Here is a 25,739-nt window from a genome sequence, read left to right as displayed (position 1 = left end):
CTCACTTCCGTGTTGGTTTCAAGAGAGAGACGGGGAGGTTGCCGCTTGAAAGAAACAGGATCGCGCCAGTTTAAATTTAGATTTCTAATCTAAATTATTAGAAATCTAATCACATTCAAGGAACGCACAGCAAGCTCTGAGTGAGGTGTGCTCATTATTATCAAAATAACCAATCACAGCCGTTCAACGGCTCTGGAACCAATCAGGATTAGTCACGTGTGTTATTCGTATTTTTCAATTTATTTATTTATTTATTTATATTTATTCATTTATTTATTCGTATTTTTCAAATTTAAACAAGTACAACAGAGGCGGCGAGCTGGTGTGGGTTTGCTTATAGCCCCCCAGCTCAGCTGCCATGTGTTGGAGTTTACCCCGGTGAACGAGAGGGTCGCTTCCCTGCGCCTTCGGGTCGGGGATAGGTCTCTCACTGTCGTTTGTGCCTACGGGCCAAACGGCAGTGCAGAGTACCCGGCCTTCTTGGAGTCTCTGGGAGGGGTGCTGGAAAGTGCTCCGACTGGGGACTCCGTCGTTTTACTGGGGGACTTCAACGCCCACGTGGGCAGCGACAGTGACACCTGGAGTGGCGTGATTGGGAGGAACGGCCCCCCTGATCTGAACCCGAGTGGTGTTCAGTTATTGGACTTCTGTGCTAGTTACAGCTTGTCCATAACGAACACCATGTTCAAGCATAAGGGTGTCCATCAGTACACGTGGCACCAGGACACCCTAGGCCGTAGGTCGACGATCGACTTTGTAGTCGTTTCATCTGACCTCCGGCCTTATGTCTTGGACACTCGGGTGAAGAGAGGGGCGGAGCTGTCAACTGATCACCACCTGGTGGTGAGTTGGATCCGATGGCGGGGGGAGGAAGCTGGACAGACTCGGCAGACCCAAGCGTACTGTGAGGGTCTGCTGGGAACGTTTGGCCGAGTCTCCTGTCAGAGAGATCTTCAACTCCCACCTCCGGCGGAGCTTCGACCGGATCCCGAGGGAGGCTGGAGATATTGAGTCCGAGTGGACCATGTTCTCCACCTCCATTGTCGAAGCGGCCGCTCGGAGCTGTGGCCGTAAGGTCTCCGGTGCCTGTCGAGGCGGCAATCCCCGAACCCGGTGGTGGACACCGGAAGTAAGGGATGCCGTCAAGCTGAAGAAGGAGTCCTATCGGGCCTGGTTGGCTTGTGGGACTCCTGAGGCAGCTGACGGGTACCGGCAGGCCAAGCGGACTGCAGCCCGGGTGGTTGTGGAGGCAAAAACTCGGGCCTGGGAGGAGTTCGGTGAGGCCATGGAGAAGGACTATCGGCTGGCCTCGAGGAGATTCTGGCAAACCGTTCGGCGCCTCAGGAGGGGGAAGCAGTGCCCTACCAACGCTGTTTACAGTAGAGGTGGGGAGCTGTTGACCTCAACTGGGGATGTCATTGGACGGTGGAAGGAATACTTCGAGGATCTCCTCAATCCCGCTGTCACGTCTTCCATTGAGGAAGCAGAGGCTGAGGGCTCAGAGGTGGACTCGTCCATCACCCAAGCTGAAGTCACCGAGGTAGTCAAGAAACTCCTCGGTGGCAAGGCACCGGGGGTGGATGAGATCCGCCCTGAGTACCTCAAGTCTCTGGATGTTGTGGGGCTGTCTTGGCTGACACGCCTCTGCAGCATCGCGTGGCAGTCGGGGACAGTGCCTCTGGGATGGCAGACCGGGGTGGTGGTCCCTCTTTTTAAGAAGGGGGACCGGAGGGTGTGTTCCAACTACAGGGGGATCACACTTCTCAGCCTCCCTGGGAAAGTCTATGCCAGGGTACTGGAGAGGAGAATCCGGCCGATAGTAGAACCTCGGATTCAGGAGGAACAGTGTGGTTTTCGTCCAGGCCGTGGAACACTGGACCAGCTCTATACCCTCTACGGGGTGCTAGAGGGTTCATGGGAGTTTGCCCAACCAGTCCACATGTGCTTTGTGGATTTGGAGAAGGCATTCGACTGTGTCCCTCGTGGCAGCCTGTGGAGGGTGCTCCGGGAGTATGGGGTCCGGGGCCCTTTGCTAAGGGCTGTCCGGTCCCTGTACGACCGAAGCAGGAGCTTGGTTCGTATTGCCAGCAGTAAGTCAGACTTGTTCCCGGTGCATGTTGGACTCCGGCAGGGCTGCCCTTTGTCGCCGGTTCTGTTCATAATTTTTATGGACAGAATTTCTAGGCGCAGCCAGGGGCCGGAGGGTGTCAGGTTTGGTGACAACACGATTTCGTCTCTGCTCTTTGCGGATGATGTTGTCGTGTTGGCCTCATCAAGCCAGGACCTTCAGCATGCACTGGGACGGTTTGCAGCCGAGTGTGAAGCGGCTGGGATGAGAATCAGCACCTCCAAATCCGAGGCCATGGTCCTCAGTCGGAAAAGGGTGGCTTGCCCACTTCAGGTTGGTGGAGAGTTCCTGCCTCAAGTGGAGGAGTTTAAGTATCTTGGGGTTTTGTTCACGAGTGAGGGAAGGATGGAACGGGAGATTGACAGACGGATCGGTGCAGCTTCTGCAGTAATGCGGTCGATGTACCGCTCTGTCGTGGTAAAGAAAGAGCTGAGCCGCAAGGCGAAGCTCTCGATTTACTGGTCAATCTACGTTCCTACTCTCACCTATGGTCATGAGCTTTGGGTCATGACCGAAAGGACTAGATCCCGGATACAGGCGGCCGAAATGAGCTTTCTCCGCAGGGTGGCTGGGCGATCCCTTAGAGATAGGGTGAGAAGCTCGGTCACTCGGGAGGAGCTCAGAGTAGAGCCGCTGCTCCTCCACATCGAGAGGGGTCAGCTGAGGTGGCTCGGGCATCTGTTCCGGATGCCTCCTGGACGCCTTCCCGGGAAGGTGTTCCGGGCGCGTCCCACTGGGAGGAGACCCCGGGGAAGACCTAGGACACGCTGGAGAGACTATGTCTCCCGGCTGGCCTGGGAACGCCTCGGTGTCCCCCCAGAAGAGCTGGAGGAAGTGTCTAGGGAGAGGGAAGTCTGGGGATCTCTGCTTAGACTGCTGCCCCCGCGACCCGGCCCCGGATAAGCGGAAGAAGATGGATGGATGGATATTAAAAGTAGGCTATGCTTGTGTTTAGCATATTTCTTAAAAGTAGGCCTATCATTTAAATTTATTACCAAAAGTACTTGTAGTGCACTAAATTAAATAAGAAATAAATTAAAGTATGGTTGTGTTTAGCATATTATAATTAAGCATATATTTATTACCAATGTACTTCTAGTGCACTTGTTAGAAATATATAAAAATTATGCTTGTTTAGCATATTTCTTAAAAGTATAATTAAGCATATATTTATTACCAATGTACTTCTAAGGCACTTGTTAGAAATATATTAAAATTGTGCTTGTTTAGCATATTTCTTAAGTGTAATTAAGCATATATTTATTACCAATGTAGGCCTACTTATAGTGTACTTATTAGAAATATTTTTAAATTATGCTTGTGTTTAGCATATTTCTTAAAAGTATAATTAAGCATATATTTATTACCAATGTACTTTATACTTTTTTATATTAAAATGCAATTCAATGTATTTTTAATGCACTTCAAATAAGCATGTTGGGAATACAAATGTATTATAAACATACTACTTGAATTTCAAGTACATTTTTAATACATTTAATACTATGTCTTTTTCACCTGGGGTTACAGGGAAGTGTTGTGTTTCCTCCTGGATTAAAGGACAAATCCAGTGAAAAATGAACCTGGGGTTAATTAACACATGGTTACCGAGTCGATTGTTCCCTGCGATGCGTTTTCATGAAAATCGAATGTAAAGAGTTTTATCTTTAAAAACAGATTAGCTCATAACACTAGTATATGGGGCACAGAGTAAGTAAAAGTAAATCGCTAGTTAATACCACTAACAAGGCTCAAAATAGCCTCACACCAACACGGTAGCATAATGAGGGTCCCTACATGCAAACCGAAGCATTGAGAACTTTGTAAGTGTACAGACAGTTTACTAAGAAGATACTTTATAAAGACAGTACATTACGCGTTTACATGCAGGAGCCATCTTGGAAAACAGTCTCGACTAATCGAGTCACGAACGCCGTCGATAGGATAGCTGGTCGATAGGAGTTACGTTTGTGAAATCTAAGGTAGCGCGGCGTTCGTGGCTTGATTAGTCGAGACTGTTTTCCAAGATGGCTCCTAAAATATAGTTTATATATAAGTTTATATAATATAAAAATATAATATTTATATACAAAATATAAGTTTGCATGTGTGTTTTGTATAACTCACTAGATAGATACCAAACATTATGAATTCAATTGCATAACAATTATATAAGTTAGTTAATGTAGGCTGTGTTTTTTCTAATGTGGCAACTGTAGCCTGTATTACTGTAATTATTTCAGCAACAAGAGTAATTTGAAACATGAATCACATTGTTTGCTGTTGAATGAACTGACTGTTACAAGTACTAAACTGAAAAGGTTAAGGTCACCTAATATAAAGTGTGACTGATCCAGAAGGTGATGAGAGAACAATGATGAAATCCTCCACAAAACTAAATGTGCTTGCAATGGACAGGGAGCAGCCCGTAGTGATTGGAGACAACCATGGGAGAAGAAAAATCCAGTTTATGTAAAGTAACTCAAAGAGTGTGTTTGAAATATAACAGAATTTAGTAGTATGGTAGTATAGTAGTATAGTAAGGGCTGGGTCAGGGTGGCTCTTTTAATTCAGGCTAGCGAGCAGCTATTTAATATCACACTCACAACTGTCTACTCACAGCCTAGCAACCATTTAGAGCACCCTAGTAACCGTTGATGGATTTTTTAATTAATCATAACTAACATTTATTTTTCTTGCAGGAACAACATTCATATGCTTTTGAATCTTAAATGTTTCCAAAATCTTTGGTTGAAAACTCGTGACTTTGAGGGCCCTATCTTGCACCCAGCACAATTGACTGTGTACACCGACGCATGTATCATTCCTATTTTGCACCCGCGCAAAGCGCGCTTTTCCCTCCACAGAAGCACGTCGCTAAACTAGGGAATGAACTTGCGCTCCCTGGGCGGTTCAGCGCAAAAAAGGAGGCGTGTTCCGGCGCAAACGTTCCCTCATGCTATTTTACAGGTTTAGAAAACAATTCCGCCACTAACCAGGAAAAAATAGTTTAAAGTCAGTGGCACGTTGAGCATGTTATTCATATGCTATTTTAAGGGTGCATGCTTGGCCATAATCAATGTAGTGTGTGCTCAACGCGCATACACTTTAATTCTCTCATCTACACACAGACGCAGCAGTTATCATTTTTGCAAATCATACATTATTACGATAGATAGATAGATAGATAGATAGATAGATAGATAGATAGATAGATAGATAGATAGATAGATAGATAGTTTATTATAAAAGCATACATCTAGCTTACACATTAACCCAAATTATCGTACGCCTGTTTAACCGAAGTTAATTTGGGTGTGTTTCGTCATCCCCAACATCCCTGACGAGAACGTCGGTCTCCTCGGCTGTGAACTGCTCCTGGCAAATCCGCCGTTATAATAGGAATCTGCTATAGAACAAGCGCGCCTGCTCTTAGAGGGAATGTGAGATGACGCTCTGATTGGTTTATTTCACGTTACGCCCAAACCACACCTATGAATAATGAAGCTACTTCAGACCAACCCCCTTTAGATTTGCGTCGGGCGCAAGAGTCAATTATCCCGCCGGGAAAATAGCAACAGCGCCCAAGACCCGCCCACAAAGTTACTTGCGCTTTGCGCTTGACACTTGCGTTTCAGATCGTTAAAATAGGGCCAATGTGTGTGAGTGTATAAATAACAAATAGGGGAAATGAAACTAGACAGATGTCTAGGTTTGAAAACTTGTGACTAACAATGAAGTAATCCAGAAAACAGAGATTGCTTACCTAGTAACAGAAGGGTTTGCCTATGAAGAACCAATCAAATTGTAGGGAAATTATGGAATGTATCATGTCATTTTCGCCATGTTCCTATTCTATAAAAACTGTTGTATTCCTTTTGCGGGTGAGATTCTCTGAGAATTGCTCGAGAACTCTCCCGGCCGTGATTAAAGCTATAAAGGGACATTTGCTGAAGTCTGTCATTTATAATTATTAAGTTAGGGTTAGGAACTCGAAGCCAGTTGTCGACTGTAGACGCAGAGCTAAAGTATAAAGACTATTGACTGATTATTGATAAAGAAGTGTCGACTGTAGACGCCCCAGATATATTTATTAAGTGTCGACTGTAGACGCTTGGGTGTCGATTGGAGACGCCCCAGGTAATTAGGTTCCAGGTAGGAAAAATCTTCCACAATACCAACATAAACCAGCCATAGCTCAGAGTCAGAATATCATAGAGACCTGGGGCAGTGCACTGTGGCACATTGTTCTGTTCACAGTCAAGGGGAAAAACTGATGATTATGGCATTGTGATATTGAGTGTTGCCACAGTAAACACCTCTCACAGTTACTTCAGAAAATGTACCTATTGTAAATGTATCTTTTTGCAGCAGCAGCAGAGCTCAAAGGAATAAACCAGCTGAAAAAAACAGGTAAAGTGCTCGAAACTGTTTGTATATTATTATATCTGATGGAACGGTGCAGAATATTGAGGTTTAACTTGTTCTTCAGTCTCAGCAGGTGGTAATCAGAAGCTGATCAACTGCTGTACTGTCGTCTCCAGTGCAAAGTTGACTGATCCTATCATCGGTTTCAGGCTGCTAAAAAGTCTTCCATGTCTGAAGGCCGTCGTGTAAGAATCCCAGTTCTACTCCAAAGAAAACGTGTCATGATTAGAGATCAACTGCATCTGATGCTAGATTTCTGTTTTAACTTTTTCATTCTCTTTAACAGCTTTAAGACTGAACGAGGAGAGTTCTGTCTTGATTGGACACTACCTTGGGTGAGGGAGGAAGTTAAGCGTTTGTAAGTTAAACCCAACAAGTGTTATGAAACATACCTGAATTTGTAACAACATAATCTTATAAAGTGTTGCATGTTAAGTATACAGTAGTATTCATGTATTCAAATTGTGTTTGTTTTTTTACAAAGGAGCTCAAAGAAACAAAGCCTGACTTCCACGCCACCACCAGCATCATCTATCAGTAAACTCACTCCTGTGGGAGGATCTTCCCAATCAACTGACAAAAGCACTTACAAAAGTACTTACCCCACATGTAAGTAACCATGTTTATTCAGTGCCTGATCTGTGGTCAGTGATTTCTGATGTGTAATTATTCAAGTTCAGACAGATTATCTTTCTCTCAAAATCGTTCAATACTAATGCATCAGTAAATCAAGCCAGTGACTAAAAGATCAACTTCACATCGTTTCTCTTAAGGCAAGGCAAGGCAAGTTTATTTATATAGCACATTTCATACACAATGGCAATTCAAAGTGCTTTACATAGAAGAAATTAAAATAATAAAAATAAATATAATTAAAACGGTTTAGAAAACTAAAATAAAATACAGTACAGTACAAACAGTCGGACAAACATCGGCACAGTGCTCAATCAGTAAATGCATAGCTAAACAGATGTGTTTTGAGTCTGGATTTGAATGTGACTACTGTAGGAGCACATCTGATTTCTTCTGGAAGGTGGTTCCAGGTGCGGCTGGCATAGTAGCTAAAAGCGGACTCGCCATGCTTAGAGTGAACCCTTGGTATTTCTAGCTGATATGATCCTAAAGATCTGAGTGATCTGTTAGGTTTATATTCAGTGAGCATATCTGCAATATATTGAGGTCCTAGGCCATTGAGTGATTTATATACCAGTAATAATACTTTAAAATCAATCCTAAATGTAACTGGGAGCCATTGTAAAGACCAGAGGACTGGTGGGATGTGTTCATATTTTCTGGTTCTGCTCAGAATCCTGGCGGCAGCGTTCTGTATGTTCTGTTCTTATGGTCTTTTTGGGAAGGCCAGTGAGGAGTCCATTACAATAATCCACCCTGCTGGTGATGAAAGCATGAACAAGTTTCTCTAAGTCTTAGTAGGATGAAAATAATCTTATTTAAACTGTTTAAATTATATACAGAATGCGATCAAAGAACGCTCCATTTCCAATCTTCCAAACTGAAAACCGCCCAGGCTAGAAAAAATGCCTTCTATTTCGAAATGATGTAAAAAAAAAAATTATATAAAAATCATACTAACATTATAGGGTCACCCCAGGAAACATTATAAAATAATAACATAATCCAGTTCATGACCCCTTTAACAAACTGATTGTTTCTAAAAGGGTTTATTCAAACACTGTTTGTTTTTTAACTAATTAAATGTTGATTAACTGAACCAATCCACTCTATTGCCCTTTCAAACAAACATCATGCATTAAAATAAGAAGATATAAACTCATTTGCAGTCTTGTGGTGAGAATTCCAGAGAATTTTGTTCTCTGAAATTATCACACGCTTTCTGGATCGGCTGTGGTCTGTAGCTCAGATACAACAGCACATTTCACATTAGTGGTTCACTGTGGTAAAGCGAGATATGTGTGGTTATAAATATAGCCAGTGTGACTGACAACTATGAAAAACAAGATGTGGTTAAAAAATGTTTTGCTCTTTTTAAATTATATTCATCGAAATATCTAGAGAAAAAATTATTGTTTTCCACAAAAATATTAAGCAGCACAGCTGTTTTTAACATTGATTAAAATAAGAAATGTTTCTTGAGCAGCAAATCAGCATATTATAATGATTTCTGAAGGATCATGTGACACTGAAGACTGGAGTAATGATGCTGAAAATTCAGCTTTGTCATCATAGGAATAAATTACATTTGTAAATATATTCAAATAGAAACAGGTATTTTAAATTGTAATAATATTTCACAATATCCATCAACATAAATGTTTAATTCACAGTAACTGCCTTTCATAAAGCTCTTACTATCAAACTTTTGATTTGTATCTCTTCTTGTTCAGTTTAATACATTTGTCTACTATTTAATCCAACTGAACTTAATGGTTAATCAAAGAATCAGTTGGTACACCTCTAGAGAGATATTTGTGAACATATAGCAGGATAGAGTATAAAGGGAGAGGAAACAGTCAATGACTGTATAGTACAGTAAGTACATCAGTAGAAGGGAGACAGATGGCATCAAATACAGCCTTTTGCATTACAGAATATATGCCATGTGATGCTTTAAACAGATTACCATTGTAGAGACTGCCACATTACTGAACTTCACCCTTCATCTGTAAATCACGAAACTACAGTTCAGTCATATGGTACAGTAGGAACATTTACTGTATTGCCAGCAAACTCAGTTTTATCACAAAACCTCATGGGTTTTATAACTTCATCACACCTTTTTATAACTCACTAGATAGATACCAAACATTATGAATTCAATTGCATAACAATTACATAAGTTAGTTAATGTAGGCTGTGTTTTTTCTAATGTGGCAACTGTAGCCTGTATTACTGTAATTATTTCAGCAACAAGAGTAATTTGAAACATGCATCTTACATTGTTTGCTGTTGAATGAACTGACTGTTACAAGTACTAAATTGAAAAGGTTAAGGTCACCTAATATAAAGTGTGACTGATCCAGAAGGTGATGAGAGAACAATGATGAAATCCTCCACAAAACTAAATGTGCTTGCAATGGACAGGGAGCAGCCCGTAGTGATTGGAGACAACCATGGGAGAAGAAAAATCCAGTTTATGTAAAGTAACTCAAAGAGTGTGTTTGAAATATAACAGAATTTAGTAGTATGGTAGTATAGTAGTATAGTAAGGGCTGGGTCAGGGTGGCTCTTTTAATTCAGGCTAGCGAGCAGCTATTTAATATCACACTCACAACTGTCTACTCACAGCCTAGCAACCATTTAGAGCACCCTAGTAACCGTTGATGGATTTTTTAATTAATCATAACTAACATTTATTTTTCTTGCAGGAACAACATTCATATGCTTTTGAATCTTAAATGTTTCCAAAATCTTTGGTTGAAAACTCGTGACTTTGAGTGTGTGAGTGTATAAATAACAAATAGGGGAAATGAAACTAGACAGATGTCTAGGTTTGAAAACTTGTGACTAACAATGAAGTAATCCAGAAAACAGAGATTGCTTACCTAGTAACAGAAGGGTTTGCCTATGAAGAACCAATCAAATTGTAGGGAAATTATGGAATGTATCATGTCATTTTCGCCATGTTCCTATTCTATAAAAACCGTATAATTATTAAGTTATGGTTAGGAACTCGAAGCCAGTTGTCGACTGTAGACGCAGAGCTAAAGTATAAAGACTATTGACTGATTATTGATAAAGAAGTGTCGACTGTAGACGCCCCAGATATATTTATTAAGTGTCGACTGTAGAGGCTTGGGTGTCGATTGGAGACGCCCCAGGTAATTAGGTTCCAGGTAGGAAAAATCTTCCACAATACCAACATAAACCAGCCATAGCTCAGAGTCAGAATATCATAGAGACCTGGGGCAGTGCACTGTGGCACATTGTTCTGTTCACAGTCAAGGGGAAAAACTGATGATTATGGCATTGTGATATTGAGTGTTGCTACCGTAAACTCCTCTCACAGTTACTTCAGAAAATGTACCTATTGTAAATGTATCTTTTTGCAGCAGCAGCAGAGCTCAAAGGAATAAACCAGCTGAAAGTAAAGTGCTTGAAACTGTTTGTATATTATTATATCTGATGGAACGGTGCAGAATATTGAGGTTTAACTTGTTCTTCAATCTCAGCAGATGCTAATCAGAAGCTGATCAACTGCTGTACTGTCGTCTCCAGTGCAAAGTTGACTGATCCTATCATCGGCTTCAGGATGCTAAACCACAGTCTTCCATGTCTGAAGGCCGTCGTGTAAGAATCCCAGTTCTACTCCAAAGAAAACATGTCATGAATAGAGATCAACAGCATCTGATGCTAGATTTCTGTTTTAACTTTTTCATTCTCTTTAACAGCTTTAAGACTGAACGAGGAGAGTTCTGTCTTGATTGGAGGCAACCATGGGTGAGGGAGGAAACTAAGAAGCTTTTGTAAGTTAAACCCAACAAGTGTTGTGAAACATACCTGAATTTGTAACAACATAATCTTATAAAGTGTTGCATGTTAAGTATACAGTAGTATTCTTGTATTCAAATTGTGTTTGTTTTTTTACAGCATAGCTCAAAGAAACAAAAGCCTGACTTCCACGCCACCACCAGCATCATCTATCAGTAAACTCACTCCTGTGGGAGGATCTTCCCAATCAACTGACAGATCATGAATCATGAATGTCTAAAAGCAAACCCATAATGAGAACACATCTTAAAGTAGTTATGAGTTATGAGTTTTAAAATATTATATATATATTATATTAAAATATTTCTAAAGTTTAAACCCCTTTGGTGTTCTTCGGGGTCTTTTTAACCCGCAAATGACTTTTGCTGAAAAGTCACACTCCTGGTCTTAGAAAATGGACAAAATTCATCATCAAAATCAGAAACAATGCAGAACACACAGACAGATATGAAGTGGCACACTTCTAACAGTGCTAAAAACATTCACAATGCAAAATTATCGTGCTCACACGTGCACACACACACACACACACACACACGAATCAATTTGGGAGACTATAAAAATTGCTCTCTTATAATTTGTCACATAAAAGAGTCCAAAATGCTGAACCACCACAAAAATAAATTTGGTGACACTGACACATCGACAATGTGAACACTCACACACAGAGAGGGAGAGAGAAAAAGATACTCAATATACTCAATATATAACTGTTCATATCTGTTCTGTTACAGTAGTAACTGAAGTGTAGATTACATTTGTACAATTATATGTACAAAAAATTCTAAACTTTGACAAAAAAGTCATTTTTATTGTTAGAATTGTGATTTCATAATATTTAGATATAAATCCAACTGGAAAAACTTGTGAAAAGATATCTTTCAGTTAGTCAAATAGCAAATAGTGGAGCTCTAGCCATCTAGTGGCTAAAATTATTCTTTTTTACTTTTAAAACTACATTTTCCAAAATATGGGCAAAAACTTTACACTAAACCATGTAAAATTATCCATGTTATCCCCATAAATTCAGTTTAGAAATGTGGGTCTTTTATAAAGTGAATTTCACATAAAAAGCTGTTTTTGTATAAAAACCAATTTATTTATTTATTTTTATTATTTATTTATATAAATTTAAAATATATCATAAATCCTCCAAAAACTGCACAAATGTGGAATAAAAACATTAATAAACAGAGTAAAATTTTACATTTAAATATAAATATAACATTTTTTTTTTTTTTTAAACAACAACTATTATTCTGTTACAAAACAGAGATTTGAAACAGACATTTCTCTCTGGAGACCCCAAAGATCATGAGTGCACCCCAAATGAAGAATATCAGAGGGTGTTTAAAGTGACGGTTAGTAAATTAGGTGTGTTTAAATTTAACTAGTGCAAAATGCCCGTGCAAAATCAGTTTTTGAGTGTGTTTTTAGTAGCCTAATTGTTGGATTGATGTGTTTGAGTGCTCATTGTTACAATTACACAAAGTTCAGTGACATTTTTATATGTGCATGGTAGAAAGCACAAAGTGAACTCTGAAAAACGCTATGCTTGAGCAAACAGTTTGTGAATAGGCTGATGCCCGTGCAAAGTGCCCGTGCAAAATCAGTTTTTGTGAGCTGATCGCCATCAAAAAAGTTCAGGAGATATTTCTTAGCGATGGCTGATTTCAACAGTTTCAATATGATAAAAAAAAATAACTTTTATATTGATTCAATGGATTAATTGCATTTTGAGGGGAAAAAAGTGTCATGAATTTATTGCATTTTTGGGGAAAATAATCCATTTTTATAATAAATCTTTGAAAATCTAAATCTGGATTTGAATTTTTTTTAAAGATGCTATGTGAAAGTTTGAAACAGAAAATAGTGGTTTTCATCTTGTCACTTTCTTGGTAAAGAAAACACATTTTTACTCAAATGAATCAAAATGGATTTATCATGGATTTATCACGTTCTGGAACCAAACTATAATATTCAAAAGTAAACAGTGTAGCTGACAGAGTGTTTACAGATGGTGCCCAACCAGAATGCCTATTACCGCCGCGCCAGCCGCCGCGGCGAAATCACCGCGGCGAAAATAAACCAGCCGCATTTCAAAGTCGTTCCCGAAATGACCGCCAGGTGGCGCAAAGGGACATTGTGCAAATCAGCAGCAATTGCCGTATTTTAAAATGTAAGTGGGTTGAATATAAAACCCTAAGCCTAATAGGCATATTTTTCATATATATAAATAGGCCTATAAGGCTACAACAGAATAGAACCAAAGATAGAATCAATTTTAGAACTGAAAAAATAGAATCAAAAGTTAAAAATAGAGACGATATTAGGAGCAATGACGCTGAATATTTTTACTATTCTATTGAGGAATTAGATAAATGAAGAGCTCTCGTGAGCGATACAATCGGATAGTAATTTATAGTGATTTCAAAAGCAGTCCTTAAAAAAAAAAAATACATGGAGTAGTGTGGCATAATACGCGGAACGCGTTTTAGTTAAGATCCTGGTTTCAATGCCCTTAATCTATATTGGCTAGGCTACTGCTTTAAAAAAATGTCACAACGCGTTTTGAGATTGTTTTGAATTAAACATTGAAGTTTAAAATGTAGTGTTTTGGCACACCAGGCCGAGTGGCGTTACACATTGTTCAAAAATCAGGTTTTATTCTGGCATGTTGAATTGGCGTTAGATTTTTTTTTTAGATTTATTAGATTTAGATTTTAGATTTCGTTAGATTTATTTTTCTCATAACAGCTAAAATAACTTAATATATGCCTTGTCTTAATATGACCTACTTAATATAGGCAATAGGCATATAATAGCCTATATAATAAATTAGCAAAACTTGGCCATTAAATATTTAATTTTCAATTATTTTAATTATCACAATTAAAGTTTTAATTTTATTAAATTGAACAAGCGCAACCATCAGCATTTAATCAAATATTCTAAAAGGTGTATTATTAATAATAATGCTATTTCAACATAATATTTCGTTTTTTAGACATAATATGTGTGCGTGCAACAAGCAAGATGTGTATTTGTAAATCCGGTGATGTGTGCATTGATTTTTATCAATAAACTAGTGTTTTCTGACAGTGTCGACTGCAAAGATGAAGTTGACGATCGCCATATTTGTAGTGAACGCACCTAGAGAGAAATGCACATAAAGACATAATCAGAGAGTAGCCTTTTTATTTTCGTTTTGAATTATTTCGTTTGAAGACATTTCAAGCTTTGTGTATTTGATGTATTTCTCATGTCTGTGTGAGGCATACGCTGAGTTTCGTTAAGTTGAGATGCGCTCCAGCTGACGTGCAATGCAAGTGACCGCGCGGGCGCCTCCATGATTAGTGTCTGTTATATTTGCTTCTCTTACTTATTAAATACAGGCAATTGGTTGATGAAAAATTGATTAAAATTAAGATACAATTTATAGAAAACGAAATTCACTTTAAAGAAAGGTTTTCTACTAAACAAAACTTAATGAAGTGGTCAAAATCATGTCTGACTCACTCCATATCCATCTCTCGATATAATGCATCCTATCTTACTCGTGCTGTTCACTTTTCATATTCAACATAGATGGAAAAAAATAACATTATAATATTTTAACAAATATGATACTTAATGAGATTATTTAATGGCTACAACAGTATAGTAGGCCTATAGACTCTATTTGTACAAATTGCTGCACATTAATTTAATTAAATGAAACCTTGTAACGAATTCACACTGTATAGGGTAGACTGTGTACAGTTGAGACACCTTATGTCTCACGCTATGCATTGTCCTAAGCCAGGTTTTATTCTGGCATGTTGATAGTGTTCGACAAACGCGGCGGCGCGTTCATTTGAATGAAGAGCGCTTCTCGCTCTTGTGAGCGAACACACACTGGAACGTTAGGCCATGTCGCAACGAGTGAATCGTGGCCGAGTGGTTGAACTTACGTTACGATCATTTAGATGACACGGGTTCGAATCCCGAACCAACTTGGACTACTAATATTTTTATATTAGCCTATTAATGCATTTTATAGTCTATTGTTGATGCAGAGAGATTTGTCTAGTTCTAAAACATAGTTTTTTGCTTATAGCCTATTTACAAAATAAAATCACCATGCATTTCCATTTTACACTAAGGAACAAATATTATACAATGACTTTACTTCTGTAGCCTATAAAAATTCCAATCGTAATTTCAAAAGCAGTTCTGTTAAAATATATGTATGACGTTTAAACGACAAACAATAAAATCAGAACCAGTATTTGCGTTCATGGTTCCAGTGGCAGTAATGCATCTGCGGCTTTTCAAAATGTCACAAAGCTTTTGAGATTGTTTTGAATGAAATATTTAAGTTTATAATGAAGTGTTTTGGCACACCACGACGAGTGGCAAACTCTTTGTTTTGTTTTGCAAACTCAGCTAGCCTGTGGGGGGTTTGGAGAAGGCAATAGTTGCTTTATCGTGGGGGTGCAGGACAGAGGTGTTAATGTTCCGTCTTTCATATGGAGAGTGTCGAGCCAGCCTGATGAGCAGGCAAAGGCAAAGTTCTTTTAAGGATTAATCTCAAAATCTCCAAAAGTCCATAGCCTATGTACAGTAGGCCCTATATCTTATTAAATTATATATTGTAGTTTTATTGATTGTATTTAAAGGTTTTCCACACACAATTTCAATTTAGCAGATACAGAGCTCTTTAATTCGCGACCCACCTCGTTTTATTGTAAGGTGAATTCAGCAAGGCATGTTGTATCTTTGAAGGAACAAAAGCTATTTGTTACAGTTTTTTCTTTCGTGATTTGTGTGGATGACACACAGCGACATATACAGTATTATCAGCTGTATGGTGTTTTTTTTACGCTGAAATGCTTAATTTCGAGAAAGACCCGCCGCGCGCAGTGAGGGAGACCAAACTTACTAAAAAAATATCCAGCGCGAGAGAGGCAAAGAAAAACGCCTGTTCTTAATTTATGTTGCTTTGAACTTTTTTCGTTTTGTACCGTTTTAATTTTTTAATTTAGCTGCAATTTCTTTGACAATAGAAATTTAAAATGTTGCAAGAATAAGATTGTGTTTCTTATTTTGCATCACAAAGGGAATAAACTCTATCGATGCAACCCTGTTTAAATAAATAAACTGTTCCGACACTTTATTCATACCTTGAAATGTGCGATGGGTTTTCAAACTTAATTAATTTTCTTTTTCTTTTACATTTTCATTGTTTATTTTTTAATTGAAAGCAATACTGTATTGAAAGTATTTTTCTGATTTGTTCGATCTGTTTTGAAAAATGTCTTCCGTTGCTATGGCCGGGTATCACTGTCAGTCATCTCAATCTCGTGAATGATTCACACACACACAAAAAAATGTATTTAGCAGATTAAAGACGAGCTTCATCATCTTAATTTTCTGGTGCAATCGGCTGACAGTCTTCCTTCATCAGATGTGTCGTCTTTGCAGCGGCTCAACTGGAATGTAGCAAATTTATGTTGTAAATTGATAATTAAACAAGATGATTGACTTTAATAAACAGATGCATATTTAAGCATCAAGAATGGAAAAACATAAACACTGTCGGCTACACTGAGATTCGATCTCAGATCGTTTGAAGCTCCGAGAGGCTATTGTTAATGCATTGACCACAGAGCTATCGTCTTCTTCGTGTTTTTTAACATTGGCAATTTACTGTCTCGAAATTATGTGTCGAAAAAATTATAAAAAAAGTGTTTTTACAAGACCTTGTGCTGTTTATTTATTTATTTATTATTATTATTATTATTATGCAGATGTTAATTCAGCCATTCTGTTGGATAAAAATTGTCCCTAATGTAAAATGGAAATGAATGGTAATTTTATTTTATAAATATAAAATATTTAATATAGGCTATAGGAGAAAAAAACAATATGGTGTAGCAATATTTTAGAACTACCAAATCTCTCTGCATTAATAATAAAAAAGTAGCCCATGTTTGTTCGGGATTTGAACCCGTGTCATCTGAATTATTGAAACGTAAGTTATAGCCTACCACTCGGCCACGAATTTGTTTTTTTTTTAGTTTGTTTGAAATGTATTTTTACATATTTTGCTTTCGTTAATGTTAACCAATTCTGTTGTAGCATAATAGGCCTATATTTTTTCCCTAAAAGTTTGTTTTATTCTCTGCTTTGTTTGTTTATATTTTTACATATTCAATCAGTCTCATTTTTGTTCAAATAATGAAAAACGTTTTTTTGTTTTTTTTTTACAAGATCTTGCGTCATGTTTTTTTTTTTTTTTTTTTTTAAATAAACAGATAGGAAACTTACCTTTTAAAATGCCGCAGTTGCTGCTGTTTTGCCCTGTCACTTGCGCCACCCGGTATATATTTCGCGAACAACTTTGAAATTCGACTGGTTTATTTTTGCTGCGGCAGTAATAGGCATTGTGGTTGATTATTTATTAAAGAATTCAATTGATAATCATAACAACATGTAAGCCTATTTAATTCTGAATATAACAAAGAATGCTTAAACCGACTAACATCGGTTAGTAACTGCAAGTCCTGAAAATGTTTTAATTTTACGGTAAATTATTTTAATTTATTTCACTGTTATGTTTCAGTTAATAAATCTACAAACACATTAAAATAACACGAAGTAAATGACAAGTAACCTATTGACATAGCCTTTCTAAATTATAGAAAAACTGGGCACACAATGTTAACGTGTGTCTACTTTGTTTAAATTTAATGAATTTGAATTCGTTTAACCACAATATTTATCTTGCATTTATCTGTGACCTCAGCTCATATTACTCCCGCGGCAGATTACGTCATAAAGAGAATAAACTGACACTTTTCAAAGTCTGTGATTACAGCGCCACTCAGCGGTAAAAGGCAGCAAATACACATCCCAATTTTGCCGCCGCGGGAACGGCGGCGGTAAAAGTCTCATTCTGGTTGGGCACCATCTGTATGTCAGAATGTTTATTTTTAAACCACAACCTTCGAAGTGCTTCTTTTACTGTTATTTTTAACAATATATTTTGCATTTCTCATCCAAACAACGTCAAACTTGGCACTGCACTTACTCGTGCCCGTAGCGAGACACCCGTCAAGTTTGAAATCCATCGGACTAACGGTTCGAGAGATATGCGAATAACACACACACACACAGACAGACAGACAGACAGACATACAGACAGACGTTTCTGTAATTTATAGATAGATATTTAAAATATATGTTGTCAAATACATGATGTAGTTTGACAGTAACAGTTCTTAATTTATACATTTTATTCATACACTGAATTATAGTGAAACTGTTTTAGAACAAATGTGTTTAAATAAATTATTAGCTTATATATATTTCACACTGAAATATATTTCGCTCAATGTACTGGTAATGGACTGTGTTGAGAAGGATGACGCAAGACTGAGTGAAATTAAGACTGATTTTTATGAAAACAAACCTAGACATTTTTGTCAGTTGATTATGCAAATGAACGAGTGCAATCTGAAACTACAAATAAACTATGATCAGCAACAACTGGTTTTGCTTGTGGTTGATGTTTCTGAATGTGTGCAAGAGGTCTCTGTCAGAAACGATGACACCTTTTCTCTTTAGCATCTTTATTCTTACATTAGCTGGTTGATGATTATGTATGTCCTTCCTTGTGCTACTTATGTACATACATTTAACCTGGTTAAATAAAGGTAAAATAAAAAAAATTATAAAATTTCACAAATAATCAAATCTAAGGGGTAATAATGGAACAACAGTTTTAAAAAGTTATTTTTCACTATTATTTACATTTTATAACTGCATTTTCATGGGTTTAAAAAACATTTTTGTTATAAGAGACAAAAAAACAACAAACCAAAAAAAGGATTTTCAAAAGTCAACAAATTTGCGACAGCTGAGTGTAACATTTTTGACAAGCCAAACGTGTCAGTCTCTGAGTAACATGCAATTTAAGCCCCTAACGTCTCCAGCACGTTTCATAATTACCCAAAAATCAAACATAGTTCACCCCTCACACACATTATCTGTCAAAAACTTAGGCTGGCTGTCGGTTTGAATATTAGAACTAAACACATCGACATAACACACTCATGGGCATCGATCACTTCACTGAATACTTGCCAGATAAGAAATATATCCTTATTACCATTTTAAAATCCACATTTTGAATACCCCAACATCAATATCTGTCAACAATATAATCAGAAACTGAACACATCAGCTTCAAGTTGTATGTTTTTGCCTGCAGAAAAATAACTCCTAAACGTATTAAATGAGCTACGTGTAATTGTGGTCTACTCTGTAATTGCATTTGATATATATATATATATATATATAGTATATTCGATATTGGTTTCTCATAAATTATGCTGACGGGTAAAACTGATGTATTGTGGGTGAGAGGTGTGAATGCTTGAGAGTTGATGATCACTCGATGCAATGGTTTCAAAAGGGTGGTGTTAAGTTTGTGACGCATTATTCCTTCTGACTGCTGTTGTACATCTCTTAAAAGACCTCCTCATAATAACAAACATACATAATCAACACCAACTAACTGACCAACACCTGTGATCTGGACACCGGGAGCTATGGCCTGGACTTCTAGATTCATCACCGTCACTGTTCTGGTCATCCTCATTGGATGCTTCACTGGTGCACTGGGCAACTGTAAGTAACTAAACATGCAGCACACAGTCAATGATACTGTTTCTGCTGACTATGAGAAACCTTTGGAAGAACCCTTAATTTGCAGGATATCATAATGCTGTGATCATGAATTCGACTGGTTTGTCACATTCGGTCTGCAGGATACTCTTACTGATTAGAGATGCAAAGGAAGTCAATATCCTGTCTTGAAAAATACCATATAAAAAGATATGAGTCTAGATAGCACCTTCAAAACAGAATCTACGTCTTCCTCTTCTGGTTTTGTGAATATTTTGAGCAAACATCATGCATCTCTGCTGGAAATTAGCTCTGATGATGATGGTTCTTGTGTGTGTTACTGAGCAGCAAGTCAATAAGTTTTGGGATTTTTTTATCATTGGATTTGTATTTTTATAAGAGCCTTTGGTACTGATTATTATGGATCTATAGCCTGACGTCGTCATACTCAGATTCTAGTCAGAATACTTCCCGACCTCAAATGTTGTGGACAGGGCTAAGTTCGACTTGCATCCAGGCTAATGGATCTACTGATTTTAAAGGAGCTGTATGTAAGAAATGTATTTCAATTAATCATAAAATGGCCCTGACATGTCACTAGACATTAAGAAATCATGTTCATTTCAAATACTTATATCACTGACAACAGTAGTCCGGCCAGGATATTGTCATTTAAAAAGTGAAGTTGCAGCCCTCAACTGATGTTGATGTTGTCATGTTGTGTTTTGGCCTGAAGCGCCACCCTCCACCTATCTACCAATCACAAAGTCAGTAGTGTTTCGGCATCCGGGTTGCCAGCTCAGCTCTAGTTACCACAGCTGCAGCTACAAACGTTCGTGCTGGATCCTGCATCCTATCTGGCAACCTCGAGTCAGGGGGAGGGGGAGGGGATACACCGCTCTACAGTAATTTGAAAGTGATTGCAGTACCAGTTTTGGCCACAATCTTACATACGGCTCCTTTAATGATTTTGTTTTTACATTTACACTCAAATTTTGCATTAATGATCCATTTAATTCACACCAACCTGGTTTCATAAATCAAATGCATAGTCTGCCCAAAAATTCTGTCATTTACTCATCCTCATGTTGTTGACTTTCTTCTGTGGAAGACAAAAGAAGATATTTTAAAGACAGAAGTAAAACAGTTTCTGTTCCTGTTGACTTCCATTGAATGGACAATACAATGGAAGTCAATGGGAAACTAAACTGTTTGGTTATTAACATTTTTCAAAATATCTTATTTTTTGTTCAGCAGTAGAACAAACTGCATACAGCTTTGGAACAACATCAGGGTGAGTAAATTATGACATCATTTTCATTTTTGGGTGGACTATCTCTTTAAAGATTCAATATTTATTTGTCACATACACAGTTATATACAGGATACCACCAGTGAATGTAAATCGGGTCTGCTCCATTAGACTGCATAACATAACATATAAAGTAAACCTGAGCAGTGCAAAAACAGTATATAATAAACTGACAACAGTAAAATTATACAGCAATATATGATGTCCAAAAAAGAGAGAATGTGCAAAACGCATGTTGCATGGCACTAACAAGGCAAAGTGCTATGTGCAAACTGACACTTAATATACTTTAATATACTGAGCGAGAGACTTGTGAGTGATACAAGCATGTCCACGTTAAGGAGTCTAATAGCCTGAGGAACAGGCACGTACACAGGTAGGGCTCAACCTGTGCAGAACACATGCCCTTTTTGCCCTTACATTCCGAAGTGCCCTTTTTTTTGGTGGTGTTTTATTTTTTTTATTATTTTTTTTTTTTTATCAACGCTATTGGTCACCCTTTACGCCTGTCTGTCTGTTTTACAAATATTTAGCCAATGAAAGTTCTTAAAACGAGCTTGTGTAAATCTTATGCGATCCTCAAGCTGTCAGTAAGCTGATAACTCCGCCCCATCTATATTCACTGAATCAACTGAAGTTCCACAGCAGCCGCACAGTAGACAGCAGCTGAACGAAGTTTTGCGAAGGGTAAATAAATATCGTGTTGTTTGAATAAGTACTACTAAACACTATGTCTATAAAGGCTCATATTTTATTTATGTGATGTCTGACTCATTGACTGAGACATGTGGGACGTCGCCTGAGACTGAGAGAGAGGTCTAGCATTTGCCATCTAGTCATAGCCAATACATAGCCTACACTTAAATAGCCTGTGCATACAGTAGCATTTCATCTTTTATAAAATGCGATTTTGGCCAAATGTATTTTACAACAGGAAAACTGAGCGCCCGGCCTATATAGGCTACATTAGCTACAACAAAATAGTTTGTAACCTGTTGATGAAAATGCAATGTGATGCCGCCGGCGCCGTTTTAATGACGGACAAAAAAATGCACATTTGCACACATTCGCTGGTCAAAAACTATATATTGATAAGTAATACAACAACATATAATTTGTTTTTTTACTATTGGAAAATCATAACAGGTGCGCCCCCGCGCTGTTTCGTACTGGAACTTACACAAAGCGAGTGATCCTCGTCACCTAGGTAAAATATATTTCTAAGAAGTAAGAAATTTCTTCTTTGATTTATGATTGCTGATACACTTAATTTATTAACATTTAGGCTAATCATGTTATGGTAATAATATTAAATTAGGGTTAATTCAAGGCTGTTAATATGCACGTATTCACTATCTAGCTAATTTTTTTATCTATAGTATTCTATACTCTAGTCCTCACATGTATAAAATGTTTTTTACTACAGTAATGTTGTAGTAGTAACTAAAAAAAAACATTACAGAAGATCACTGTGAAATCTTTATATGTTATCATGCAAAATGTAGTTCATGATTTAATTCATTCCAAGGCTTCATTTATTTGATCCAAAATACAGCAAAAACAGTAATATTGTGAAATATTTGTACAATTTAGAATAACTGTTTTCTATTTTAATATATTTTAAAATGTAATTGATTTATGTGATCAAAGCTGCATTTTCAGCATCCTTACTCCAGTTCAGTACTCTTCAGTGTCACGTGATCCTTCAGAAATGCTTTTCACTGCAAATGTACTTTTCACACTATTTTATATATTTTTTTCATTGCTGTCTTATTTTAGGGAAAGTGTAGTGAATAAAGAGACTTTCAAGAGACCAACATCCCTGGCTAACAGAAGGTTGCTGTTGTAATTAGGTTTAAAGAAGCCCTTAAAACCCTGTTTATCTATGTTATCTATATTATTATTATTATGGTTGTTATTAATCGTGAATAAATCTAAAGCTTTTGAGACTATTATTTTGTGTTATTGAAAATGGGAGGGGGGTGCCCTTTTTCAGTTTCAGCACATGCCCCTCAAAAGGTCTGTGCACGGCCCTGCTGAGGAAGAAGCTCTCAGTTTTTGTCCTCAGACTACAGAAGTGCTTATCAGACGGCAGCAGACTGAACAGACAGTTATCAGGGTGGTTGGAGTCCTTGATGATTTTACAGTTTTTCTCGATTGCTTAAACACATTTCTTGAAACTATGCCTCGTTAGGGCTGGGGCGGTTACCGCATTACCGCAATACCGCGGTCACATGATGCCTACCGCGGGTCTGAGCTCGTCACCGTCATCACCGCAAAAAAAAAAAAAAAAAAGCATTGGCCTGCACATGTGTGCACGTTGTGTCTAATTACATTGATTCTAATGACATGGATTTAGCAACATTTAGCAAAAAGAGACAGGGTTGTGTCATTTTATTTTATTATATATGTACATACAGTGAAGAGAATGTAGGCAACATGTATAAATATTTTGTATGTTTTAAATATATAAAATAAAATGACATAACCTTTTTTGTTAAATGTCAGTTTTAATGATCAATAATAGCCATTATAAAAGTATAAGTAGCCTAAAAGGTATAAGAAGCTATACAATAATAAAGCAAACGATTCAGTCAAACAAAAGTCAGCTCTCTAGGCTACAACGTTAAAGTTAAATAGACTAAATAAAGCTATAAAACTTCACTTTGCCCTCAGCTTAACATTTTGCCAGGGAACAAATTATAGATTAATGAGACAAATAAAATAAATAAATAAATAAATAATACACAAGACGATTTATATCTCATGTTAAACCACTAGACTGGAGACATCCGAGCCAGCGGCAAGTCAGCAGCACTAGCCGAGGAAAGGCTGTTCTCGGCGGGGTACATGAGCACCGAGCGTCCAATTGCCTGCATGGTTCTCACAACTCTGAAAACGTCAGATCAAATTTTCAAATAGGCGCTATCTTTATAAATAAACCAAAGATTTGAGCTTTAAACAACTACATTCTCGCCTGAAATACTCTTAAAACTACATTTCGTGACACAATTACAGCAGTATTTTTAAATTACGCGGGGTTTCTCCTCCGCTATTGACGCTTGCTGGTTGATGTGAGATGCATTCTGGGATACCTTGCTGTCTCAAGTCCGCACAAGTCACCTCTCGATGCATCCTCTGTAAAAGGGGCAGATCAAGAACACATCCAGGGATTTGAACTGGACTTGGCTAGATGTGAACTTTGAATTGGAACAGTACTTGGGCAGCGACTGATGACGTTTCACAAGTCCACAAGAACACAAGTACAGACAAGAACGCATATTGAGAAACGGCTCTATCTCTATCTGTATGTGAGGGAATTTGATGCATTTCCTTTTATTACAGTATAGTGCAACAGCGACAGTACATGTATGTGTTGTAACAGCACATAGTACAGCTCTCAAAAGTTACAGAGCAGTCTGAAGTACATCTCCTGTACCTGTTTTTCTCCTAGAAGGTTCTTATGATTGAGGCGACAGTGAAGCGACTCAAATTTGGCCTTACTCGTAGCCCAGCCTCCCTCATAGTCACACCATGGACAAAGACATGGGCAACTAGAGTGTCTTGTCTCCTTGCCCTTCACCTTCCTCATCCTCTTCCTCCACTCCCATCTCCTCCTCCTCCTCCTCCTCCTCCTCCACTCCAGTGTCCTCAACCTCTTCCTTCATGTCTTTCTGGATCCATTGTTCCAAAACTGAATGAACTGACTCTGGCCCTTTTATCTATCTATTGAAGGTTCTGATTGGTGTGTGATCAATTTTTACTCTTAGTATTTCTACTTGGGTAATTGTGTGCTAACTGAGCTGAAGCTGTGCTGACTTGAGTGAATGATATTGAATGCTAGTGCTTTCTAAATGACAACATGGTGTAGGCAATGAGAAATGAAGGGATTTGTGTGTAGAGTTCTGCAGTGACAGTTCAACAAATCTGACTCATGTGTCAAAACAGGGGAATCGTGTTTATAGTTTGGAAACAAAGGCTACTGTACCAAATATTAACATTGATTTTCTCAGGTGTTCAAATACTTGTTTGCAGCTGTATCATACAAATAAATAGTTAAAAAAAATCATATATTGTGATTTCTGGATTTTTTTTTTAGATTATGTCTCTCACAGTGGACATGCACCTACGATGACAATTTCAGACCCCTCCATGATTTCCAAGTGGGAGAACTTGCAAAATAGCAGGGTGTTCAAATACTTATTTTCCTCACTACAGTTTATTAAAAGAGAATATATATGTTTATTTAAGCAAAAAAGGTCCCATTAGATAGCCTACCCCTTTAGCTTATGTGAAAGTTAAAAGAAGTTTCACTTAATTGCTTTATACTGTATTTAATCATATTTAAGCTTAATCATTAAAGAAATAATAAATTCTTCACACAAATAGGAAAATCCTTGTGTTATTACGAATCAGAATTACTTTCTCTCTTCTTCTCACTGATACTTTTGCTTCCGAGTCCTTTTTGAGGTTAAAAAAAGAGCCAGTCCCCATTGACTGTAGTTGAATGAAAAAAAAAAGATATCAGCATACTAATATTTAGCAGATTGTAAGAGAATTTTCGTTTTTGGGTGAAACATTTCTCTACATAGTATGTAGTATACTAATTAATTGTGTTACAGTAATAGAAATTTCGCCCTCTAGTGGAGAACAGCACCTAATGCACAGAGAAGGTCATGCAATATCTCAGCCAAAAAACTCTCAACCAGTGTTTATTTGGCTTAGCAA

General features: G+C 37.8%; 1 protein-coding gene across 8 annotated transcripts in view; it reads left to right on the top strand.

The window, feature by feature from the left end:
• The window catches only part of LOC311075411 (uncharacterized protein), a 145,246-nt gene that overhangs the window by 6,310 nt on the left and 113,197 nt on the right, over positions 1 to 25,739 (top strand). For 4 of the 8 annotated variants that reach the window (XM_084102817.1, XM_084102820.1, XM_084102819.1 and 1 more), the window contains exons 4-7: positions 6,500 to 6,541; positions 6,621 to 6,741; positions 6,843 to 6,914; positions 7,041 to 7,165. In XM_084102817.1, the coding sequence (XP_083958943.1) occupies positions 6,500 to 6,541; positions 6,621 to 6,741; positions 6,843 to 6,914; positions 7,041 to 7,165 (360 nt within the window). Of the gene's footprint in view, positions 1 to 6,499; positions 6,542 to 6,620; positions 6,742 to 6,842; positions 6,915 to 7,040; positions 7,166 to 10,707; positions 10,826 to 10,926; positions 11,002 to 11,125; positions 13,035 to 25,739 lie in introns of those variants that run through there. The other 4 variants (XM_084102815.1, XM_084102814.1, XM_084102813.1 and 1 more) reach the window with 2 other exon arrangements.

The sequence above is a fragment of the Abramis brama genome (assembly GCF_963993115.1).
Source record: "Abramis brama genome assembly, chromosome: 24".
Taxonomy (NCBI): Eukaryota; Metazoa; Chordata; class Actinopteri; order Cypriniformes; family Leuciscidae; genus Abramis; species Abramis brama.
The sequence above is the reverse complement of the archived record's forward strand: the minus strand, read 5'-3'. Positions and strand labels throughout refer to the sequence as shown.